The 24,194-nt window shown below is 41.4% G+C and overlaps 1 protein-coding gene across 2 annotated transcripts; it reads left to right on the top strand.

The window, feature by feature from the left end:
- The first annotated feature begins 1,721 nt into the window (after positions 1–1,721).
- BEND2 (BEN domain containing 2) lies at positions 1,722–23,826 on the top strand. Of its 2 annotated transcripts, none has more exons than XM_071555902.1 (12): positions 1,722–2,121; positions 7,874–8,014; positions 9,577–9,737; positions 11,509–11,580; positions 11,761–11,835; positions 13,311–13,415; positions 14,846–15,365; positions 16,505–16,705; positions 18,112–18,248; positions 18,861–19,074; positions 20,179–20,382; positions 22,679–23,826. In XM_071555902.1, the coding sequence occupies exons 1-12, from the start codon at positions 2,109–2,111 to the stop codon at positions 22,882–22,884; spliced, it is 2,049 nt and encodes a 682-aa protein (XP_071412003.1). In that variant the 5' UTR covers positions 1,722–2,108; the 3' UTR covers positions 22,885–23,826. The 2 variants fall into 2 exon arrangements, with proteins under 2 accessions (XP_071412003.1, XP_071412091.1); XM_071555990.1 differs by lacking the exon at positions 1,722–2,121 and adding an exon at positions 5,865–6,373.
- The last annotated feature ends 368 nt before the right edge of the window (positions 23,827–24,194 follow it).

Raw genomic sequence — 24,194 nt, 5'->3', positions numbered from 1 at the left:
ATCTTGCCTTCAGACAAATACGCCTCTCACCTCTTGAGACCCCCTTAACTCTGTGGTGTCTCCAGCAGCTGGTCAGGATTACCCTGGTCCCCAGTAGCAAAGTACCCCATGGTCTCACCTTTAAACACACCTGTGACCCCCAGGCCACCTCCCTACTTGCTGGACCATCACTAGTGCTTATACACTCACGCACCCACACTCACTCCAGATGCTGCACCATAGGCACAAAGGCTCTCTGACATATTGTCTGACTGCCATTGCAGCACTCAGACTCCCATATGCACATGCACATATCCCAAGAAAGAGCTACAAAGTCACTTAATATCACAAATCTTGTTCCTCCCCAATTCACCTCAATCCATCCCTTTCCCTAATTTTCATACTAGTCCTGTGCAATCCTGAAATGTTTCCACCCACTATGTGGCCCATACCCTCAGGAAATACTCCCCCAAGAGTCCAAAGGGTCCTCTGGTGTTGACTGTCTTGATAAGTTTCACATCTGGTTGCTGGGCATGAGACTCTGCTGGGGCAGGCCTGGAAGGGAGACAGATGAGGTGTTTCTTCCTCTAAGCCTTTTAAGTTTCTGCCTGCCTCTATGCCCGTGTGCTTCTCTGGATCCATGGAGATAGACCTCTGGTGGTGGCGTGATGGTCCCCTGCCATTGTCTCTTCTTGCTCCTTTGTGAGTATGCAGATCAGCTTTTAGTGGGGAGATATTAGGTTATGCAATAAAAGACACAACCAGAGAGAATCATACAACCCTCCCTCACTGCACAGCACTTCCCAGACATCTCCTTTCAGTTTCTTGTAGGACTCTTGGCTGGACCTGTAGGAATTGCCCTTCTTTCGCCTTGCATGGTGCTGCAGAGTTGTGCTTTGGTCCTGAAGGCTGTTGTAGGGCACTTTGCCCCAGGCCATGAGCAGATCAGGTCCCATCACCATTCTGGATCTTCTTTTAATCCCTCCCCAAACATACTCTCCCAGAGAGGTTTCTGTGCCTCCAGAAGGGAGCATGAACATACCCATGGAATGTCAGGGCAGGGCGTCCTGGCCCTTTAGACCTCCAACCCTATTATCAAAAAAATAGGGAGCTGGCATATAGAAATGGAAGTTGGGATAGGGCAAAAAGCACAGAATTGCCCAATATGGGCAGGTGAGGCTGAAATGTCTACATGTGTCCCTCCCAAAGCCCATAATATTCCTGTATGAACCAGAGCTCTGTGCTGACTTCTTACAGTTCCGGAAGAACAATCTTCTGCAGCCCTCAATAGCCCTCTGTACCTGTATTTCTCCTGTCGGCGTGGTAAGACAACCAGACATTAGTACTGTAGCTGCAACACGGGGCTGTAAATGGCACCCGAAACAATCTCTGCAGCTGGAGAACCGCTAAAGCCGGACCTGAAGTCACCCACAGCTTTGCCTTCCCGAAGAGCCTCGAGGAGCAGCTCGGCACCCTCCATTCTCCTGGGGACGGAGGAGTCTGCATGAAACCGAGCTTGCCCCAGGCCTCCGCTAGCAGAGAGCGTGGCAGCACCACGGAGCCGAGATGGACGCGAGGAAGGCCGGGGCTTTTCTCGTGACGCAGAGCCGTGCCTGGCAGAGACCCTCGGGCGGGCGGGCTGCTGACTGGACGGGCGGGCTGCTGCGGGAAGGGGCGGCCGAGGGGGCTGGCTGTCTGCTGCGGAAGGGAAGGAGCGGGCGGCCGAGTTGCTGCGGGAGGAATGGAGCGGACGGACGGGTTGCTGCGGGAGGAATGGAGCGGACGGACGGGTTGCTGCGGGAGGAATGGAGCGGACGGACGGGTTGCTGCGGGAGGAATGGAGCGGACGGACGGGTTGCTGACGGAGGAATGGAACTGACTGACTGGCTGCTGTTCCCGCGCCGTGACTACTGACGGGAGAGCGGCGGCACCGCCCCCGCGCTCCCGTTTCCCGGGCGCGCCCCCGCGCGCAGCCGCACTGCTCCAGAACAGTTTGTTGCTCACGTCGGAGAAGCCGCTTCCGTTTCTAACGCCGCATTCCGGCCACACCCGCCCCTGCCCGAGCCCCGGCTCGCTGCGCCGCCCGCCCAGCCCGAGGAGGACGCCGCGCTCCGCCGCCGCTGCTCGCCATGTCGGAGGAGGGTGAGGCCGCGGGGGGGGGCGGGACGCGGCGCCGCCGCGCGCGGGGAACGGTCGGTGCCGCATCGTTCGGAGCAGCCCCAACGCCGCCGCCGGCCCGGCCCGGCCGCGCCCACCGCGCCCGTCGCGATTCGCCCGTTCCCGCGCGCCGAGCGCCGCCATTGGCTGCCGCTCCTGCCCGTCGCCGCCGCGTCAGGACCGGCGGGGCCGCCGGGCGGAGAGTGGCCGTGGCGCTCGGGTTTGCCCCGTGGGCCATCAGGGAAGGCAGTGCTCTGAAATAGAGCGGCTCAGCCACAGCTTGGTTGCCTCATGGTGTGTGTGAGGCAGTTTCAGTGCTGGGAGAAAGATTTCGCCTTTCTTAGTCTTCACATGGCTGGTGAGCGTGGTGGCGAAGTCTTGGGGAGAAGTCACTGTGAGGCAGCGCGGGCTCGGCCCTGGCAGGTTCCCCCAGCGCTGCGTTAGTGGGTACAAGACCTGAAGAGATGAGTGATGCTCCCAAAGGGAGAGGCCTGACCTAATAAGCTTCCTGTTGCACCAGAACATTGTGCAGCTTATGTCTTAGAGATATATATGAGTTTCCTGTACCTTGCATCAAAACAGGTCACTTCCTTCCAGTTACGTGCTTCACCTTGCTCTTCCGAGAAGTGATGTTTATACAGGTGTCAGCTGAAGCTTGTTCAGCTTGTTGCTGTCACAGACCTACCTGCTAAAGAAAATCCAGTTATGTCTTGCACAGATGCCCAATTTCCTTGTGTGACTAAGAAATAGCCAGTTCACTGTGCAGTTATGCAAGTGCCAGCATGAAGTAAAAGGGTAGGGTGAGATGTAGGAGGGTGGAAGCATAGCGATCCTGATACACCTAGTTAAACAAATATACAGCGTAATGCATTTGTGGCTCCATCTCCTTTGTCATCACCTCTTTGGTCTCCTGATTGGCTTTGTCTGTAAATCAGTCATCTTAACAAATACTGAATCGGTCCTAATCCTTAGCAATAGAAAAGATGTGCCATTAGTACTATTCTCCAGTCAAAAGCTGCAGTATGAACTCAAATCTTACTAATTATCAGAGGCCTCTGTGAGTTATTTTACCTTGTGTTTGGTGGTTTTGGCATCACAGTGATCCAAATATGAGACCTAAAGCCACAGGAAATCTAGTTTCATTATTTCTCTCCGTAGTAAATGGATTGTATTTGCTTAGCATTCAGTTCCATTGTCTTAGTTTGTTGCAAATTTCACTCATACAAATTCTGCTAACAGCATTCTAAATTAACTGTTTCAGTGTTCAGAGACTGTTAATAAGCATTTCCTCCTTGCTAGAGTATTCTGGTGTCTCTCATCCCTGACAACCTATCTAGATTAAGGTTAGAATTATCAGAAGTATGCTAAATTCAAGGATATGACTTGAGGTAGATGTGGTCCATTTTTTTTCTGAGTGCATTATTCAAGCATCTTTGTAAAATCTGGTTTGTCTTACACAGTTTCAATGGCTGGTCATGTTTGCAGAAATACAGAGATGTGTCTAACTGAACTCCTAGAAATGGAGAAAACCCACTGGATTTCTGTGAAAAGTTAGATTTAGTGATTTTGCAAGCAATTGGGTTAGGATTTTGTGCAAGTTGATGCTTTCAGCTCTCTTCTACCTCTTTGCCATTCCATGCTTTATGGTCACCTACATTTCTGTTTCCACAATAAGCGAGAGCATTCATCAGGTAATGTCTGACTCTTTACAAGTCCTTCCTTATCCCACTGGCTTATGAGATATATTTAATTAGTAGCATGCTTGGGGGAAGATATCGTCTATCATCTTGTCTTCATACTTCAGCTGATGGATCAGATCTGGCTGTATTTTTGTTCCTGTAGCTTCAATTATCATAGTATGTAGAAATTTGCTTAAAACTCTCAAGTATGTCTGCAACAAGGTTGAGTTAATAGCCAGATGGTTACTTAAAGCTGTGATGGGATGATAGTAACCCTAAAAGGCACTGCTGTCCCTGGGCTTTCCCTTGTGTTGGGTCATTTCTTCATGTGTTAGCATGTCATGCCGGAAATAAAGCAGGATCTAATCATGATCCAAGTTAAGGCTTTTTTGTGACTCTCCTTTTGTGACTCTAGTTTAAACCCAAGTGAGTTCTTCCTTTGTTTGAGTAGCGTTGCTTTAACTGATTTCTTTTGGTAGGTAATTCACAGTTACTGCAGAGTTTTTTTCCTGTGTTTTATGTTTTTCTCTTTAAGTGCCTTTGAAAGAGTTCAAGTTTGTTTGTTGTTTGTTTTTCTTGGTTTTCGTATTTCTTGATGTTTACTACTAACATATTTCAATCTTGAAATTATTTTACAGATAAAATAATTCCATCTATCCATGTCTGCCAGTGCCTTGTCTGTGGTGTTGTGTGTATGTCCCGATGTTGTAGTTTGGTTGTATTCATCTTTCATTCTTACATTTCCCATTTTTGTTCTATTCAGCTCTTTTCACCAAAGCCTGTCTTATTTGGGGCTCAGTGACCAAGGGGTAGTAGAAAGATAAACAGTTATTTGGGTTGCTGGAGTATGTTTATCAAATGACAGAGTTTCCAGAGGAGAGAAAATTTTCAAGTCCTAATTACTTTTAAATATATCTCTCTGTTGGTTAATGGAAATAAATTCTTTGTGATACTTGGTTTTACATTGCTGCATAAAAATCTGTAACAATATAGTGCAGGGGTAGACACATAGTTTGGACATTTAAGGGTGCAAATAATTCAAGTGTAAGTGCCTTTCACATTTTACAAATACTTACTACCTGATGACTCTATAACTACCTGAAGGGAAGTTCTAGCCAGGTGGGGGCTGGTCTCTTCTCCCAGGCACTCAGCAATAGGACAAGGGGGCACGGGCTTAAGCTCTGCCAGGGGAAATTGAAGTTGGAGATCAGAAAAAAATTCTTTCCAGAGAGAGTGATCAGGCATTGGAATGGGCTGCCCAGAGGTGGTGGATTCACCATCCCTAGAGATTTTTAAACGCAGATTGGACGTGGCGCTGAGTGCCATGATCTGGTAAAGGGACTAGAGTTGGACCAAGGGTTGGACTCGATGATCTTGGAGGTCTTTTCCAACCCAATCGATTCTATGATTCTATTCCATGATTCTATGACTTTGTGCAGAAGCCAAGACAACCTCCTGGTGGAAGAATTCCAAATGATGAAAATAAACATTTTTGAAGTTAAAGAGAGCATCTGCAATCTCAGCATTCTGATTTGGTCATTTCACAGTACTGCTCTGTCTACAAATGTCTTTCTGTACAATTCATTTTTTTATGAACATCAACTTTATATTATGGCATATCCTACTGCCTTACTGAAAATACTGAATTATGGCCCATACCATATAACTCAGAGTATGCAGCAAGTCTGAAAAGGTAATTAGTTTGATGATGTTTTCTAATTTTATATTGTCACTTCAGTTTTCAAACAGAAATTCAGAATTCTTTTAAATTGATTTGTTTCCAATTATTGGATAAATCAGTTTATTTAGTAAGTCTTAGTAGTGTATAATCCACTTAATAGTAAAAGCCTTAAGTGTAATACGTAAACATAAATTTTTCTCTTAATCACACTTTTTTAATTTATAATTTCCCTTCAAGACTTACTGAAAATGTCCAGATATCTGTGTCATGATATTTCCTGTGAGTGGAGTGAGTTAATGTGATAAAATTATTAACTAGGCACAACAAATGCAGTTGCACCTTCATCCAAGTCACAAGTGAAAAATGTCGTAATGGCTTCATTTTTATTCTCTTTTTCAGAAGCACAAACTAATCCACAAAATTTGTCACTTTGTGGTTTCTACCTCAGAGCCAGAGTTGTATTTGACACTGTTTGGTTCTGTATAAGTGGTATTACTCTGTATTCCTAGCACTTTTAAGAAGAATCAGAAATGCTTAGATTTGCTTACAGGACTAAGTTGCAGTTTCATTCAGATGGTGGGTAAATAGCTGGAAGGGTTTTTTGTCACAAGATTTTGAAGGTGTGATGATTGTAGTTGAATGAATGACGTTGACTTCACATGTAAGATTATAAATACACAGGTAAAGCCTGTACTTATATAGGGTTGCATAAATAACACACGATTTGTGTTGCCTCCTCTAGTTAGGGACAGAAGGATGATTGCAAGGCAGCAGAGGCCCAGCTGTAATTAGAACATTTGTCAGGCCATGCACTGATCTGACATACTGGCTGGGGAAGTTGCCAGAGAGGATTCTGATCCCTCATGCGTCATTGCAGGTACCCTTTCCCTGACTCTTTGTTAATTCTCTCCCAAAGTAGGTAGAATACTAAATGATTGGTAAAAACCAAATTTGTGCCTGTGAGACAGTTAATTAATTCAGCACATGCTAATAAGTCCTCATGCTAGCCTGCAGTGAACTTCAGCCAGTGAGAATATCACTGAAGTGTTTTGCTAAAGCTGCACCTAAATTGAATTCATGAGTAGTCATGTTGTTTACTTTATGCAGATGATAAAAACTGGCCAAGAACTGTTCGTAGTTGTAGCCTAAGCAGCATATCCTACTTTGTGTCCACTGAACTAAACTTCTTTGTGCAGGTCAGCTCTGCCCTAGGTGGCTTTTTGGCTTCTTTTATAACTATAAACAAAGCTGTTGACTGTGTGGCAGTAGATGGGTGTTTCTGAACAGACCCTCAGTTTGGGCAAGTCTTTCCTAAATCTGATGACAGGAAAATCCTGTCTTGTTTCTTTTGGATTAGACAGGAGTATTGGCCAGAGGGAAAACTGAATGACCTGTGGAATTCAACTTCATTCCTACCTTTTAGTGTCTTTAAGAAATTGAAACAGAGAGAAGAGAGCAGGATTTGGAATGAATTTGTTGTATGAGAGTAAAGACCGAGTCCAGTGTAACACTCATACACACCTTCTGATTTATTGAGTGTAAAAACCCAGAACACTGTCACACAATTCTGATTCACTCCTGGACTTCAGTCCGTGCTGTGCAATGAACAGGGTAGAGATCCTGTGTTGCATATAGTTAGAGTGTCACTACTCATGTCTGCTGGCTGAATTTATTTCCTAACTTCAGTGCTTCATGGTATGGTTCCTTCCATTAATTTGTTTCATCAAAAATATCAAGAATAAATTCCACTCGCTTCCTGGCCCTGTCAAAAACACTAGATCTAGCAATAATAACTTTAATACAGTTATTCTGAAATCAGAACATTTTTCTCTTGATGTAGTGTCTTTAACTGAAAAAAGTCTAGTACTGCAGTTTTGCCATTTGGTGTTTCTGTACAACATCTCATTGGGAGCCAATGTTTGCTTTGATCTGAATATCATATATACAATTAGGATTCGTACATTGATTTGTTTCAAGTGCATTAAGCAAGTCTTATTTATGATATATTTTGGTCTGGAAATGTTAAATTTTTTTCATATGCTTGAATGTGTAAGTAGTGGACTTGGTAGAAGTGCTTGTTACTGGCTTGTAACTATTCTGTTGAAACTGTGGACACTGTAGGAAGAACTGGGTACTGTGTAGTTTCAGGAATCCCACTAACTAAACAGTAGTAAGCTGCTTCCCTCCTAATGCTTGTTAAAACCTCAGTGTCTGTGTTTAAAAGTGGCTTTGTATTTAGTTGCTAAAATGAAACTTGATTTAAATTAGCCATGGTACAACTGAGATAATGCTAGATGTGATACAGGCATAGAGTTATCATCTGAAATGCAAAATGGAATATAGTCTTACCTGTTTCTCTTTTTGCAAATGCTAATAGATTATGTGTATGTGAAGTCTGAAGATGAGGCAGTGATGATGGACCACAGAGAACATGGACTGTCCACACAAAGCTGCATGTCAGTGGAACAACACTGTGAAGAAAACAGTGCTGTGCACCACGTGGGTCAACTGAGCTATGGTAATTGCTGCTCATTTTTACTGTGATGCAATAGTTAATGGCTAGTTTTAATGCTGTGGCTTCAGTGCTGCTCTGTTGAATGCTTTCTCTATTGCCTATACCTTAAAAACATAGTTAATTAGAAAGCTACTTCATAGAAATTGTGTGGCAATGCATTTAAATGAGGTGCCTTTTAATTATTACTTCACAGGTCTTTATAAACAGTGAAGCTGCTAAAATATTTTGCATTATGTTATATATTATTGTCCTAGTTACAAGGGCCAGGACCAATTTGTCACTACATGGGTATAACCAAAACTGTACATTCTACCCTCTCGGTCATTTCTGATGAACTGTCAATAATGGATCGTTTGCAGCAGCTGCCCAGGGCACACCTGACACCTCAGGCCACAAGCTGGGTGTTGGAGAATCCTGTGAGGCACAGAAATGTTTCTGTTTTCACAGCTTTGACTCAGCTGTGACAACTCCCCTCCCGAGAGGCATTAGCACCTTCAGACCCAGCCTGAGGGATCATGTCTGCTAATGGGCCATTAGGGACTGGCACAATAAGCAGCTGACTTAACCTAGACCATCAAAGATTCCAGAAATATCCCATGACTCACAGAGTAAATCACCCATTGTGAAACTCCCTGCCCTGGGGGAGGTACTGAGCATTCTCACCTGAACCTGAGTGTATATAATCCTCAGGTGCTGGCACTTCTGGTACCATTTGCCAGATCCAGAGGAGGACCAAAACTTCAACAGGACTGTGACTGACTCTCTTGGCAGGACTGTGATCATTACTTTGACAAAACTGTGACCATCATACTCACCAATAGGTTTCCTTTCCTTTTGCTTTGCACTTAAGGGGACCACGTGGCATTCAGTGCAGGGACTAACAAACACCATTCAGTTCGTACCCTGCAGTCCTGGGTTGTACATCTGTCCTTGTGGGTTAAAACCAGTGTTTATCTGTATCACTGTATTTATTGTAATCTTTTTAGTAAATTGTAACTGACTTGTAATCCTTCTTGAGCTGGTTTAATTTCTCCCCCTGGTTTATCTTTAAACCAGCACAACGATATATTATGTTGCAAAATGACAGTTTTTACTTATGAAGTAAATGCACCACTTATGAATAGTTTGTGTTTGCTAGTCTGTGACCTGGAGCAGGTCTTTTTTGTTGCACAGTCTTTCAGTGACAAAACTGGAGGGAACCCCATAAATGTAGGGGAGCAACAGTGGAGGATTGAACTAATGGAAACTGTGTTTTATATCATGAGCCTATTGCCTGGTTTTGTTGGGGTTTTGAATTGGGCATAGAAATTAGAGAATCAGGAATGAAAAGCAAGGCAAATGAAATGGAGTATGGAGAGAGTTTGGAAGAAACAATATTAAATTGAATTTGTCATTTCTGATCTAAATTAGTTGGTTTAATAAGTGTTTGATAATATGGTGGTAAACAAACTTCAAATAGCCAAGCGGTTTGAAAGTAAAAAATGGTGACTGTGCCTGTTTTTACTGTAGTGAAATGCTGAATATGTTGGGAAACTTCCTCAGGTCCTTTGCTTTCTCTTTCCCAGGAAGCGAAGGCTTGCCAGTGCTGGCTGATCGAACGGCCTCGCAAATGAGCCATTCTGCAGTGATGCAGAGAGGAAATGGTCATACACCTGAGAAAGTGGATTTTGTTGTTTTGCGTAATAAAAGAAAACGACTTACTCCTGCTGTAGTGGAACAGAATGTGGTATGTTTCACCAAACAGGCCTTGGTTTGAGGCCAATTTCAGTGTTATTTGGAATATCATTTTTCCTTCACTCTTGTGTGACCATTGGATGACATCTGAGTGAAGAAGATAGGATAGGTAGGAGACAGAAGGTAGGATATCGGTGCAGTGCATGGATGCTTCTAGCAAGTCCCCAGCCTGTCATTCTGCAGTCTGAACATACATCCAGGGTTGCCCCATCCCAGGGGCAGAATCTGGCACTTGTCCTTGTTAACCTTCATATGGTGGTTGACAATTGCCCAAGCCCTCTGATTTGTCCAGATCTCTCTGTAGGACCTCTCTGGCTTGAAGGGAGTCAGCAGGTCCTCCCCGTTTAGTGTCATTAGCAGACTTAGTTAGCATTCCTTCTAGCCCTGCATCCAAGTAAATTTTGAAGAAGTTGAAGAGTGCAGGGCCTAAGATGGAGCCCTGAGGAACCCCAGTAAGTGACAGGTCACCAGTCTGATGCCACCTCATTCACTGTTACCATCTCTGCTTGATCTATGAGCCAGTTGGTCACCCACCACATGATACATTTATCCAGCTGTGAGATGGGCAGTTTATCCAGAAGGATTCTGCAAGAGAAAGTATCAAAAGCTTTACTGAAATCCAGAAAGATTACACCAACTGGCTTCCCTTGATGAGCTAGGTGGGTTACCTTTTTAAAAGGAAGTTAACTTTGGCAAAGCAGGACTTTCTTCTCATAAAGCCATGCTGGCTGTGGCTGATGACTGTTGTCCTTCAAGTGTTTTTCAGTAACTTCCAGAATAGTCTTCTCCATAATTTTACGAACCACTGAAGTTGTGCCTGTTGTAAACAAAACAAAACCAACACACACCACCTCCCAGCCTTCCTTTTTAAAAGTATGATGTGACTAATTTAAAAAATAAAATTTAAAAGAAATAAAACAGAAAACACCACCAGCAGACTCATTAAAACTCTCCTGTGTATGGTGGATGGGAAAGGCACCCATCCAGTAAAAAAATGTCAGGATTGTCCAGGTGGTGGCACCATTCTTCCTGCATAAAAGCAGTTTACAAGCAGTGAGAAAATTCTCTCTTCTAGACATTTTTTTACAGCTTCTGCTTGCAGTTATACCCATTGAGATAAGCAGAGTTTTTTTAAATGGTTTGTTTATATTAGTGCAAAAATATACATGAAGGCTTATAATTTGGTCTGTTCCAATCTAAATGATTCTATGATTACATAAGCCTGGCTATATAGTATGTATCCTTAGATGAAAGTTCCAACCTTAGAATAACCAAATAAAAATGCATGTTATTATATGTATATATTGTCCCTCCAAGGCACCCAGCTCAAGCTGTTACTCTGTTGTTGTGCCATGTTAAAAGTACCTCAGGGAGCCAGATGTCTGAAGCTCTGCTATGGCAAGCCCAGGGTCAAGCCAGTGTGGAAATCTTGTCTAGCTGTGAAAGTGGGGTGTGCAGGGAGTCAAGGAGGGCACCCTTCAGCTCACTGGATCAGCTGCTGCAAAGGGGCTTCAGTCCCAGCAGTGAAAGTCTCTGGTGGTGGGAAGGTGACTGTTAGAGTCTCCTGAATGGTGGGAAGGAAAGTTTCCTTACCACAGCAGTACATAAATAAGACGACTCTGTTAAGTCTTCTTTTCTTGGGCCCACTTGTAGGCAGGGGAGGGAATATAACTACAACTGAAAGTTTCCAAGTTGGATTCCTAGGAGGTTCTCCCTGCAGTTTATTATTCAAAACATTAAATGCTCTTTATGTTATTTCCCAGATGAGAACCAGGGAAGAAGTATATGAAGATAGTGACAATGTCATTTATGAGTATGAACCAGACTATGAATGTGTAAGTTAACTTTCTTTTGTTTGTGTTTGAAAAGCTGCTTTTGGATGTGTGTTTTGGGGTAGGCTGAAGTAACATGTGAGATTTGAATTTGGGATTTATTTGCTTAATGTGATATCATAAGTCTGTGTATATATTAGTAGCTTACACTCTGTTTTGTTTTATTTTATTTTAATGAAAAAGGAGAGCATTGTATCTGAAGCTTCCTATGCTGGATATCAGCAGAATACTCTTACGGAGATCCTCAGTTATTGCCAGGTATTTGTTTTCTTTATATTGGAAATGTCATTTAAACTTTAGTTAAACTTCAGGAAGATTTGTATTCTGTACATTAAGCCTATGATTTGATCCTTTCCAGTTGTTCACTTGTTAGTTACCCACTTAACTTCCATATTTTCAATGAAAAAGTAGTCTCCTTCATATTCTCTGAACTTTTCACTGCATAGCTGGCAAGAATACTTTACAAATATTAAGGTTTAATACAAAATGTAAACTCTAGATCTACTTGGAGGACCTTCACAGTAATGGGAAAGATATGACTGATATACACCCAGCTATTGAAAGTATGTATGCTTACCAGAGGTGTGTCAAAAACCTGGTAGTGTTGTTTTTGTGGTTTCTTTCCTTTCGACTTCTGGAGCAATAGCTGACAAGATTGAAAATAACTGCACTGAAAATTAAAGGCATCCCCTGTTTATTCAGGTGAGCACTTGTGTGACTGGGCTCACAGTACTCTGGTGTGAAGGACATTTGGGCCATGCTTTAGGGAAGTCAATTTGTGAGGGGCTTGGAGCCAGCTATGAATGTCTTGCAAGTATCCTTAAGCAAGATAGGAGTGACATTTGCTTTCGTTCAGTCTTTAGGCACTTCTCCCATTCACCTTGGTTGATCAAAGGATGCTGAGCATGGCCTTGCAGTGTTGTCAGCCAGCTCCATCTGTGCTGGTCAGTGCGTGCCCTCGGGCCTTGCACCTGCGTGTGCTTAAGTATTCTCTGATCAGATCCTCTTATACTCAGTGTGTTTTCCCTGGTCCAGCCTTTCGCCTGGTCTCTGGGACCTGGGATTTTGGAAGGCCAGTCTTGCAAGCAAAGGGTGAGGCAAAGGTGGGATTGAATCCCTCAGCTTTTTCTGTGTCTTGTGTCACTGAGTCCCATGTCTCATTCAGTAGTGGGCTTGCACTTGACCTCGCCTTCCTTTTGGTGCCTGTGTACCCACAGAAGCACTTCTTGTTGTCTTTAAGATCCCTGGCCACATTCAGTTCCAGTTGGGACTTCAAGTTTATAGACAGGATTGTTCTAAATATTTCCCATTGGTAATAGAGAAATCAATAATTCAGTGGTTACCAGTAAGCCTTTTACCTGTTTGGAAACTTACTAGGACTTAAAATAGCACCACAATACCTAATGTGCCTTAGAGCTTGTCAGAAGCTCTTCATGTAACAAGAAATCTGACAAATAGATAAAAATAAAACACCTCCTGGAAGCAGTAAGAGCAACTTTCAAGCCACGTTAATGTCACAAGAATAAGCTGCTCTGAGAATTCCTTTCACTGTAATATTTACCATTGTTACTCTGTCGATTTTTAATATGCTTACTGAATGCATAGATTATCTACAGATCATAGCCAGTTTTAGGCAGGAAATTTAGCTTTTAGTTGAACTTTCATGGGGTTTTTTGGGTTTAGTTTGGCTTCTTATGAAACAATACTGTTTTCACTCTTATATTTGTCAACAGGCCATGTATGATGCCATTCACAAATTGGATAAAAAATTTGACTTGCTTCATCGTAAGGTCTCAGAAATGCAGCATACTCGCCTAAAGCCCCTGTTGCTCAAACCTGTGAGTATTGAAGACCTAAGATATTTATTTTTCCTTTAATTCACTCATTTCCTCTGATGCTTGTTTAAAAAACCAATTCTTTCACTAAAATTAAAATTAGTGGCAAAGAATTAGACTTGGAATCTATTTCAATTGAATTACTTAAGATTTCTTACTCTCTGCCAGCTTCAGTCTCCTGTGTTGTTATTGACTGGTGGATACAGATTGCCAGTGGCCCCCATCAAATCCAGGATGCTGTGATAGATGCTGTAAAATTCTATTTGTATTGGAATGAACAGAAATTAATTGTGTGGCTACATCTTAAACTTCAGCGTATTGCTGTTGCAGCTTCGCAGCATGTGATGTGCTGTCTTACTGGTTTCTGCAGTTTAAAGAGAGTTTAAGCATCAGTCAGGCTGGTTCAACTGACTGGTTTTTAGATTTCAGCATTGTGTTGTCATATCCATTAAAGTCTAGAATTTATTATTTTTCTTAATAAAAGCTTTTTTTTCAACATTTTTAATGAAGTTTGATATTGAGTTGCACACATTTGGTTCCTAAGTGGTCAGTCCACTGCTAACTAAGGAGACGCAATGTTAGTACTTCTAACAATGCTCTTTAGAAGGAAAGCATTACAGATGATTTTTGAAGAAGGTCGTAAAATTCATAATGGCATTTTTTGTCAACAATACTGCAAAGCTTTTAATGTGGCAGAGGTGATCCTGCTGTCAGGAGATATCGAGAGAGCAGAATGACCAGTTGCTTTAAGGATGGATAAAAGCACAAATTTCTCCTGCATGTCAGCTGTGGAAGATACTAGGTTTAATTTGGGATGTCTTTTTGTTGTCAACTCCACGCTTCTACTGTCCACACATCCTGAACAATGAGATCTAGGGAATAAACTGATCTTGTCACCTACACATGAACCCTGTGAGACCTCTGTGCTCTTATCCTCCCCTCTGATCATGTGGGATGGCAGCTGCTTTAATGTTTGGGTTAAAAGTGACCTGCACTGCCTTTTCTTTTTAGAAGGGTTTTATCTCTATAAGGTTGTAAGATGCAATCTGACAACTGTTTAAAACCAACAAGAATGCTGTTGGAGTTTTTATAGCTGTACCGTTGTTGTATCTGTGAAGGTCTAAGCATATAAATAGGAAAGGTTTGTGGTAAGGGGTCTTTCTTTTATTATATGAACTCCAAAAGCTGGAGAAACAGCCAAACTTTCAGATACATAAGCCTGTCTTCAAGCCATAGATATTTTTTTAATGTGTCAAGGGTGAAATATGAGTTTTCTGTAAACAAACAAAACCATGACAAAATAAAGTAAGAAAAGCAAACCCACACGTCAGCTACATTTGGTGGCTAGTTTTCCTGGTTTGCTAGGAAAAGTAAAACAACGACCAGCTATGTCTAATCTAACCTTTCAATTTTTTTCTGAATCACATTTCCAGAAACCAGTTGGATTTACATACAGAAGTTCCAGTCATTTGCCCCAAGGAAAAATAAGAGTACAAAAATCCATGGAAAGGGACTTAAATCTTCATCTCTCTTCAGCAGGCCAGGGAAGGCGTAGTCCGGTTGTAAGGGTTGCTTTACAAAATGACCATGTTCAAGTCAATTGCCCAGTAAAATGTGCACAGCAGAATTTTCAGGTTGAATCACAGCAGCCTATTGATAGGCAGAGCCCACCACTCCCCACTATAGTTTCAACACATTCATTGCATTCATCATATACAGCAACTAATGAGATGCCTGACCTTTCACCACAATCAAATCTTGCACCCAGTATTGTGGAAAGTACTGTCAAAGTTGCATCTTCGCCAGTGGCATCATCATCATCATCAATGCCAGCACCATCTGAACCCAGTCAAGAAAATGATGCTGTGGTGGAAAACTGCAGAAATGCATCTGGGGATATGAATATTAGTGAAGAGCTACCATCTTCATCAGTCTTCATTGATCCTAGCTTTGGTGAGTTTCTTTGTGATAAATATTCAGAAGCATAGGCTAAAAAAAATCCTACTAGTATTAAAAATAGTGTCCAAAGAAATTTCGTGCCTGGAGGGGAGTCTCCACAGCTGAGTCATTGGTGTGAAGACAGGAACACTCCTCTGTCTCACAGGGTTCTTTAACACCCTGACTGTGACCGGGAGTGTCAGGTGTGCCCTGGGCAGCTGCTGCAAATGATCCATTATTGACAGTTCATCAGAAATGATACAAAGGGTGTAGAATACACAATTTTGGTTATACCCACAAAGTGATAAACTGATCTCAGCCCCTGTGACTAGGACAGTAACCAGAACAGAACAGAACAAACACTTTGAAATAAATGAAATCCTATCTCTGCTCCTTCAGTGCAGTGATAGTTACAGACAGCAGGGGGCACTGTCAGGCTCCAGCAAGGCAAAGACATAAGTAAGGATTGGTGCCGATCCTGAAGATAACATGGGAATGGCAGCCACAGGGATGGGCTGGAACCTTTCCCATGGGCAGTGCAAGGACCCTCTCACCATTTTATTTCTCAAAGCATTGGAGGGGGGCTTAGAAACTTCTCTGCAGATGGTACTGGCCCCTTGATGAGTCCATAGTAAATCCAGTCAGTGATGGCTGTCCTCTCAGGAGAACGGCACAGGATGCACGGAGGGTGGGGGGCAAGCCAGGACCCCCCTCCCAGGGCTGCCACCAGCCCAACAAGCGGCAGTTGGGCACCCAGGCAGGCAGAGGACACACGTGTAGTGCACCGGCAAAAAAAAAAGAATTGAGCATGGGGGAACCTCTCTGTGACCACCTCTGAAGCCAGGCAATAAAAAGTGAAGTCCCACCAAAAAAAGAAAACAGTCCTCTCCCCAGCCATCACATTGGAATACAAAGCTATTAGCTATCCCTTTATTTAGGCTTTAGACAGTTAGCTGGCTCCAGGAGCAGGTAGTGAGAGAGCTTGTCTTCAATAAGCCACCTTGTTCTGGGTCCAAACCCCCAAACCACTGCACTGGCAAAGGACAAAAACCCAAGAAAAATCAAACAAAAAAAATTCATGGAAGCTTTTGAAACTATAAAACCATTTGCTTGGGATTTTTAATTTTTTTTCTTTAAATTTTTTTTTACAAAAGAGTTTGTTGGTGACCCAGTGAGAAACGTAAAAGTTCTTGGAAACGATTTGGTGAAGGCTCGGCAAAAGACTAAGCCAAAGTACGCAGCGCGCTACCTGGTTCGTGTCCTGTTCCCCAAGAAAACACTCCTGTGCAGCATTATGGGAGCGAGTGCACGAGGGCGCAGGACACTGGATCCAAACAAAATTGCTGCAATAAGAGGTATGTTACCTTTTCAAAGGCAGATTTACTTCTCTAATACTTAACGAAGTTTTTATCTTACAGGGAGTTCTTTTGTATATGTTTCTAGCATTGTCCAGCAACTGTTCAACAGAAAAATGCCACAGTGGATGTGCTCCGCTCTCCAGTGTCTTTTTGTTTTGAAAGTCCTGCTTTGTAATTCTTAACATTCCTGTTTCTTCAGTGTGGACAAAACAATTTGAATTTCTCCTGGTTTTGTGTACTTAATGTTTGTAGTAGTACGCAGTAGGTCGTGGCAGCCAAAAAACTAAGAGGGCACAGTTCTCAGGTGTCAGACACAAGATAGTTTATTAAATCATTCCATGAAGAAAGAAAAAAGGAAAAAAATAGGTGAAGGTAAAAGCTAACTCTAACTTCAAATTACACAATATATATTGTAAAATCTCACCCATAACCAAGTTCTATAAGTTGTATCACAGTGTCTATAAACCTTATTACAGCTTTTAACGGGATGACGCTTTCTGCACAGATGTTCTCTTTGACATGAGAAATTTATGTTTTCAACATTCTTTCTCATGGGCAGCTTCTCCCAAAACCTTCTTATCTCATTTTTGTTTTCGCTAGCTTGCTGGTTTTTCTCACAGAACTAAGTTCCAGCTAGTGTAGGCCTTAGAATCAGTTTACAGCTCCAAAACCTTTTTCTAACTCAAAAAACCTTCTTTATCCTCACACATGTTCATCAGTCAAGCTCTTTGTCTTTAAATTTTTCATTGCAGTTTATTTTATGTTTGTGTGTGACATGGGTTTTGTGGGTGCTTTTTTTTGTTTCATTGGTTTGGGATTTTTTATGGCCAGGGTATACTTGGGACAAACATTAACTGGTGATTTTTAAATACTCTTAAGTTCATTTCTCTGGATTGAGAAATAATGAAGATGGGGAGGGTACTTTTTTTTTAAATGTCTAGCCATTTACACAGATCCCAGGGCATGTGTGTGTTAAAGGGTTAAAAGAGTGGGATTATATAAGCCATGTGTAATGGATGCAGCAGCAGCATTACCCTGTCTCTATTCTTTGTGGGGTTTGATTTGGGTTTGGGGATTTTTTGTTGTTGTTTTTGCAGGTTTTTTTGAAGTTAGTATGATAAATCACACATTTTCCCTAATTATACTAGGAAATGCTTAATATAATAAAAACATTGTTCACAACACCTCAAAAAAGTATCACTGAACATCTTAAATTCACAGTGCTGCTTAGCTTCAAAACATGAGTTTACCATAGCTATTTATAGATGGAAATGTAAAGTTTGTAAATGGAGAACAGTAAACACAAAGCATTTCTTAGCTTCAATTCTCTTTCTGAATTAGAATACTTCTAAGTACTGGTTTTTGTCATGAAGCTTAAAACATTTTCTCTATTTTATATACAGAGTTTCTGGCAACTAACTTTCCAACCTATGATTTGAGTGAGCATGGAAAGGACTGGAAAACCTGTATCACAAATGTCAATGCTATGATCCGCTGTTTACGCTCTGAAACAAAAACAAACTCAAGAAGTTGTCATAAGGTGATAATTTGTTAAGTACTAAGTTGGTGCTTTTTTCTCTGATTATTTGAGCTCCTCCTCATACCGGTGCTCACATTGGAAGTTCCCTGGGTTCTGTCTCTGAGTTGCTCAGCATGGGGCTGCTGACTGCAACATTAGCTCCTTGTGGGGAGTACTGGAAGCACATGCCTGTCTCTTGCCTTGCCTCATCCCACTCCTGTGTCCAGTCCAGTTAAGAGATGTTTAAGCATAGATTATGAAAAGGATAGCACTGCAAATGTTGCCCAGAATTGGTGTCAAATTTGATTGAGAGCTTAATGATGTAGCAGTCAGCACTATTTCCACAAGCTTTTCCTTCAGATATTTTCAGCCAAGCATTTCGGCTTTATACTCTACTGACTGAAACATTACTCCCTAAACACCTGTAACTCCAATTACCTCTGCTTCTAAAACACAAATCTCTGAATATTTGTTATCTATTTCACCTGTTGTTTTCATGATAGAACTTCAGGAGTAACTATATTGTAAATATCTGAAATCTAATTTATACCAAATGGGAAATAAACTAGAACACTAATTAGAAACATGGCAGACTTCTCCCAGTGTATATGTTAACCTCATTTAATATTTCAGGAAACAGCTGAGGGGAAAGAAAAAGTGGCTGATGCTCCAGATACATCTCAATGTGTAGATTTAAGTTGCAATGAAGATAGTGGAGGCAATTCACAAAACACTCAAAAAATGACCAGCTCCACGACTGACACATTGCGGAATTCAGGATTGGAGAAGTTTCCGGAAGTTTTACGCACATCTTCAGTCAAGAAACAACAGTCTTTGGAACCTATGGGTAAACTAAGAAATTTCCATTTTCTGGAGTTACATTTTAAGTGGTCAGTGAGAGGCAGAAGATGGTACTATAGGTGTAGTTATGTAGTAAAACAATTTTCTGAACTGTGTGACTCTTTCTCTCACGTGCTGTATATATAGTAAGTTCTCATGGGAGCTAACAAGAATATTACCTGGCAGAATATATGTCTGCATCTACCAGTGTCCCATAATGCATATCTATTGTGGGACTGGAAAGTTCACCTTAAGATACTCTGTTTGGTAGCCCTGGCTTTTTTCTTTTATTTGATAGATATTCTACCTTCAAGTAGCAAGCTAGCTCAGAATATCTTTTGAATGGTAATGCAATTTCAGAAGAAAAGCACACCTTTCTGTAAAACTAACTCTTTAGGACAATAAAATCCTTAAAGCAGCATTTGTATTTTCATTTTTTAATGAAAGTAAAATATAGTTTCACAATATACAAATGCATTGCAAAAAAATCCATGTACAGCATGTGATGCTTAAAAAGCCTCAAGGAAAATGAGCAGAGCAGTTGCCCTTGGAAGTAATATAATTGATTAGAATCACTTGAGGGCTGTATCAGAGCTGCTCCTGCACCCATGATATGTTAGTCTGATCCCACAGATCTCCTTTTTGTAATTTTTAATGTTTAAAGTGAGGTGAAATTGAAGTAGTTAAAAGCTATTCACTCTTTATCTGTTTCCATTTGCAGGATCTAAGCACCACAGAAATAGCAGAACTTTTATATTCACTTATGTAATTGGAATGCCATAATGTTTTCATGAGATGAAACAAGTTAGAAAACAATCTTTAATAATGCTTTAATTGCTAGCATTGCTAAAGACATACCAGAAGTACTGTTACTTGATTTTAAAACAGTCAGGGTTTTCTAACTGCTTGGACATTTCTCTGCAGTGTATTTCATTTCAGGATGAACTGCAGCGTTACAGTTTTGCTCTGGTCTTTCCAAGCAAGTAGAGTAGCTTTAGTGTGAACTTTTGGCATTAGTTTTAGTGTAATATAGCCACTTTAAAGCATGGTCTGTATATAGATGTATTGGATGAGTAAAATACTTTTCTCCTCTCCCTGTCATGTTTTCTAGAACCTCTTGGGAGCCCTTGGCGCAACGTTCAGTTGCCTTTCTCCGTCATTTATGTAGCCAAGGGGAAGACACGGCCAGAGCTGTCAGCTCGTTACCTGATTCGTCATATGTTCACTGAGGATGTGCTGGTAAAAAGTAATGTGTATGGTAGTCTTGATCGTGGCATGAGCCCACTGGATTCCAACAAAATTAATGCTCTCAGAGGTAAGTAAGAAAATCTCTGTTCAAGTGGTAACGTGGGGAAATTAACAAGAGCGATTAGCTTTGTATCCTATGAGCAAAGCATGGAGCTTCAGAAATTAGTCTGTGAAACTGATGTGCCAGCAATGGAACAGATTGAGAGAAAGTAGATGGAGTTATATTTTAGTAGCTCAAGAAATTCTCCAGATCACAAACCTGGTTCATATGAAAAAACTTCATGACATCTGCTTGAAAGGGCAACAAACACAGTGGGAGATGGAAGCAGTGGAAGACATCTGACATAATTTCTTAATATAAGGACTAGGTAGATCAAGCAGAGGTGTCATGCACAGCAGGTTATGATGCCCTTTACAAAAATGCTTTGTGTGTGATCATTGGTGGCAGTATTGCCTATAAAGACTATGAAGCTGTGATAGGTTTAGTTAGGCCCTGTGTTCTGTATCGGTAGATAATAGAAAGGGACACAGGTTGTCAGCTGACTTTAACTAACCAAACGGATATTTCACACCATATGATGCCAAACCAGATATAAAATAAATAGAGGAGGAGTTGCTCTGACTCTTACCATTGTGGCAGTCCCTGAGGACAGACATGGCTGCCTTGAGCTGGGAGATCCAGAGATCCCTTATTGCTGCTTTTGTGGAGAAGTAGATATTTTTCTGTTAGCTTTACTCTTGTGCTTGTGTGTATATTGGGTTTTTTCCATTTTTATTTCTTCTTTTCTGTGTAAATATAATCTGCCTTATTGTAAATTGCCGTTTTGTGGATTTTTTTCCTTTCCTTCTCCCCCTGGGACAATGGGGAGGTTGCTGGTGACTAAATGAATACTTGGTAAAATGCCAAGGTCAAAACTACTGCAGAAGTCACAGACCTCAAGATTCTGAGTAAAGTTAAATAGGTCTGAGTAGGTTAGGGGAGCAGACTTTTGACTGACTTGGGAAACTTCCATGTGGAAGCTTGTGAGAGACAGCTCTAAATAGGAGAGAAACTCAGGAAAGTTGACAGATCTCTAAGGACAGCATTCTGCAAGCACAAGAGTGTTCATCCTGGTACTTAGGAGCACTGGTAGAGCTATGGGGAGACAAGTTAGGCTAAGCATGTAATTTATAACTGAGCTTTGGAGCAAAAATGTTTTATATAGAGATTGGAAACAAGGAGAGCTTATGAAGTGCATTTTAGCATCTGTTGTGTTTTAACCCATCAGGTAGCTGAACAACTGCTTGCCCATCTTCTTCCCTCCTGTCCTGTTCCTTCTCCTCACCCCACTAGGATGAAGAGTATTGGGGAAGAAAAAAAAAACCCAAAATTTGTGCATAAAGACAGTTTAATAGGAGAGAAATGTAAGGGGAAATAATAATAATGATGATGATGATGATGATAAAAGGATTAGATTATGCAGACCAAGTGATGCACAAGGCAATTGCTCACTACCTGCTGACTGATGCCACTATCCAAGCAATGACCCCAAGCCAACTTCACCCTTAGTTTATATGCTGAGCATGCGGCCATAGGATATGGAATATTCCTTTGGCAGTTTGGGTCAGCTGTCCCAGCTGTGCTTCCTCCCAGCTTCTTGTGCCCCCCAGCCTACTCACGGGTGGAGTGGTGTGAGAGATTGTAAAGGCCTTGACTGTTTAGCTAAAACTAAAACATCAGTGTGTTAATCAACATTATTCTCATCCTAAATCCAAAACACAGCACTGTACTAGCTCCTAGGAAGAAAAGTTTATCCAAGCTAAAGCCAGGACAGTAACCTTGTCTGGGAGTGTTGATATAGTGTTGAGAAAGCCAAAGCTCACCTAAAGTTTAGACTTGCAGGGAATATTCAGGACAGTGAGAAGGCAGCATTATTGTGGGATAGTGCTCACTGAGTTAGTAAGATTGCATATTTGACTAGTTACCCTCATCCGGAAGACACTCAATATACCATGGGATATGATTTAGTTTTAGGTAGTCTTACAAGAAGCAGGGAGGTGCACTCTAAGCCATATGGGTCCCTTCTGATGTATTCTGTGATTCAGCACAATTGTTTGCAATGTGCATTTCCTAACAAATCTTGGAACTGCTTGTCCTCGTCTGTAATCTGGGGAGATTGAAAGGATTGTTAAGATCCAGACAGTGCATGCTAACAGCTCCACAGGTGTGGCAAGACTGCCTCTCAGGCTACATCATTAAGGCTAAATAAAATGGAGCTGTTCTGTTTTGGTAGCACACACTTGTTTTGGCTTAATCACATCCAAACAGAGTATATCTTAGATAAATAATTGATAACTCCTATTACATATTTTTTTATTTTTAGACTTTCTTCAAGAGAATTTTCCGTCCTTTGATCTGAATGAAAGTGGATTTGATTGGAAGGCATGTGTGGCTGCCATAAACAGCACAATCCGCAGTCTCAGACATGAGCTTAAAAAGGCCACGTTTGGAATCCACCAGAGAGCCTCGGCAGTGCTGTCATCGGGTGTGAAGTCCTCCAAGGAATCCCACTTCAGTAAAGCCAACTGAAAGTAGCACCATCATCTCACAAATTGAAGCCCTCTAACATCTGTCACAAGTTTTAATTTAGCAGGTTTTTATAAATTCTGTGTGGAGGGCTGTAATATTGAGTTGTCCTATTAAAACTGAGTTGTCAGCAGCACAGAATAGTATCACTTCATGAGACCAAAGTTAGCAGAAGACTTGGGAACCCTAACTCCTTGTATAAGTAGCACTTACGCTCCTCAGAAATTACTTTCACTGTTCCCAGTGTGCTCTCTCTTAAAAGCATCTTCTCATGATTCATTGAATGTGAAGGATTAATCTGATTAGAAAAGATGCACTGTGCATCAGTTCAGCAGAAGCAGATCCTGAACTCTACCATACTACATAGCATACAGGCAGTATTTATTATATATGATATAGAAACTGCTTTTAATAGCAAATTAAGATATGAAATTATCAGATATGAAATTAGTAATTTAAGTTCCTCCTGCCATCTCCTTGCAGGAGTCATCTGTAGGATTCAATTATAAAATGAATTTTTGATTTTCTTTTTTTACTAGAAACGTACTGCAAATTTGATTGCTCTGGTGTACTAGTTACAAATTTTTCTCCTACTCTTCTGTATGGCAATTGTTGTAAATGCCAAGGATTTTGTTGTGTGTAGATATTACTTGTTCAAAACCTTAGAAAAAGCTGAAAATGTCTTATATTTTTTCAGTAGTTCTATGACTTTTTTTCACTAGAATGATATATTTATTGAATGACCTATCTGGCACTGAAGTCTGTTAAGTGTAGTGCATACCTCTAGCTTCCACGTTGAAAAGAGAATTAAATAATTGAATATAAGTAGAAATAGTTTTCTTACTTCTGTTTCAAATGTATCAATTTTTGCTAACTTTTATAAAATAAGATTACAGTATTTTGCCCTTAGGAATGAAGTATTTTACAAATAAAACTACCACATATAGCTCCTTGACTACATCTGTGTGTCTTGTGTATTTTTTGCACCATGGATCTGCAGTTAAGTACAGTTTCATCTGAAAAGATTCTTCTGATCTCCTTTAAAAAACCAGGGCTTTGAGCCATGTGTTCTGCTTGAGGTGAGATGATTTCCAGTGATGTCTGCCTTAACTGAGTCAGTAAACTAAAGCAGTTCTCTTGACTCGTCATTTACAGCTCTGTGAGCTCTCTGAAACAGAGATTTCCACAAAAGGAGTTCAGTAAAATTTTTAAGAAGGTCCTTTAAACTGAACTGATGAATTCTTACTGGTGAGGCCTTATTCATACAGTGGAATCAGTTTTTGTGTTAGTTCTTATTCAAGGAATAAAATAGG

Source organism: Pithys albifrons, chromosome 1 (genome assembly GCF_047495875.1).
Source record: "Pithys albifrons albifrons isolate INPA30051 chromosome 1, PitAlb_v1, whole genome shotgun sequence".
In the NCBI taxonomy this organism is placed as follows: domain Eukaryota; kingdom Metazoa; phylum Chordata; class Aves; order Passeriformes; family Thamnophilidae; genus Pithys; species Pithys albifrons.
This window is presented reverse-complemented; position numbering and strand designations above follow the sequence as displayed.

Bases quoted from the DNA above. Each gene is read 5' to 3' on its own strand.
- BEND2 (XM_071555902.1), top strand. The intron at 8,015-9,576 runs GTAATTGCTGCT...TCTCTTTCCCAG, and splicing joins CGTGGGTCAACTGAGCTATG to GAAGCGAAGGCTTGCCAGTG. The intron at 18,249-18,860 runs GTGATAATTTGT...TTAATATTTCAG, and splicing joins ACTCAAGAAGTTGTCATAAG to GAAACAGCTGAGGGGAAAGA.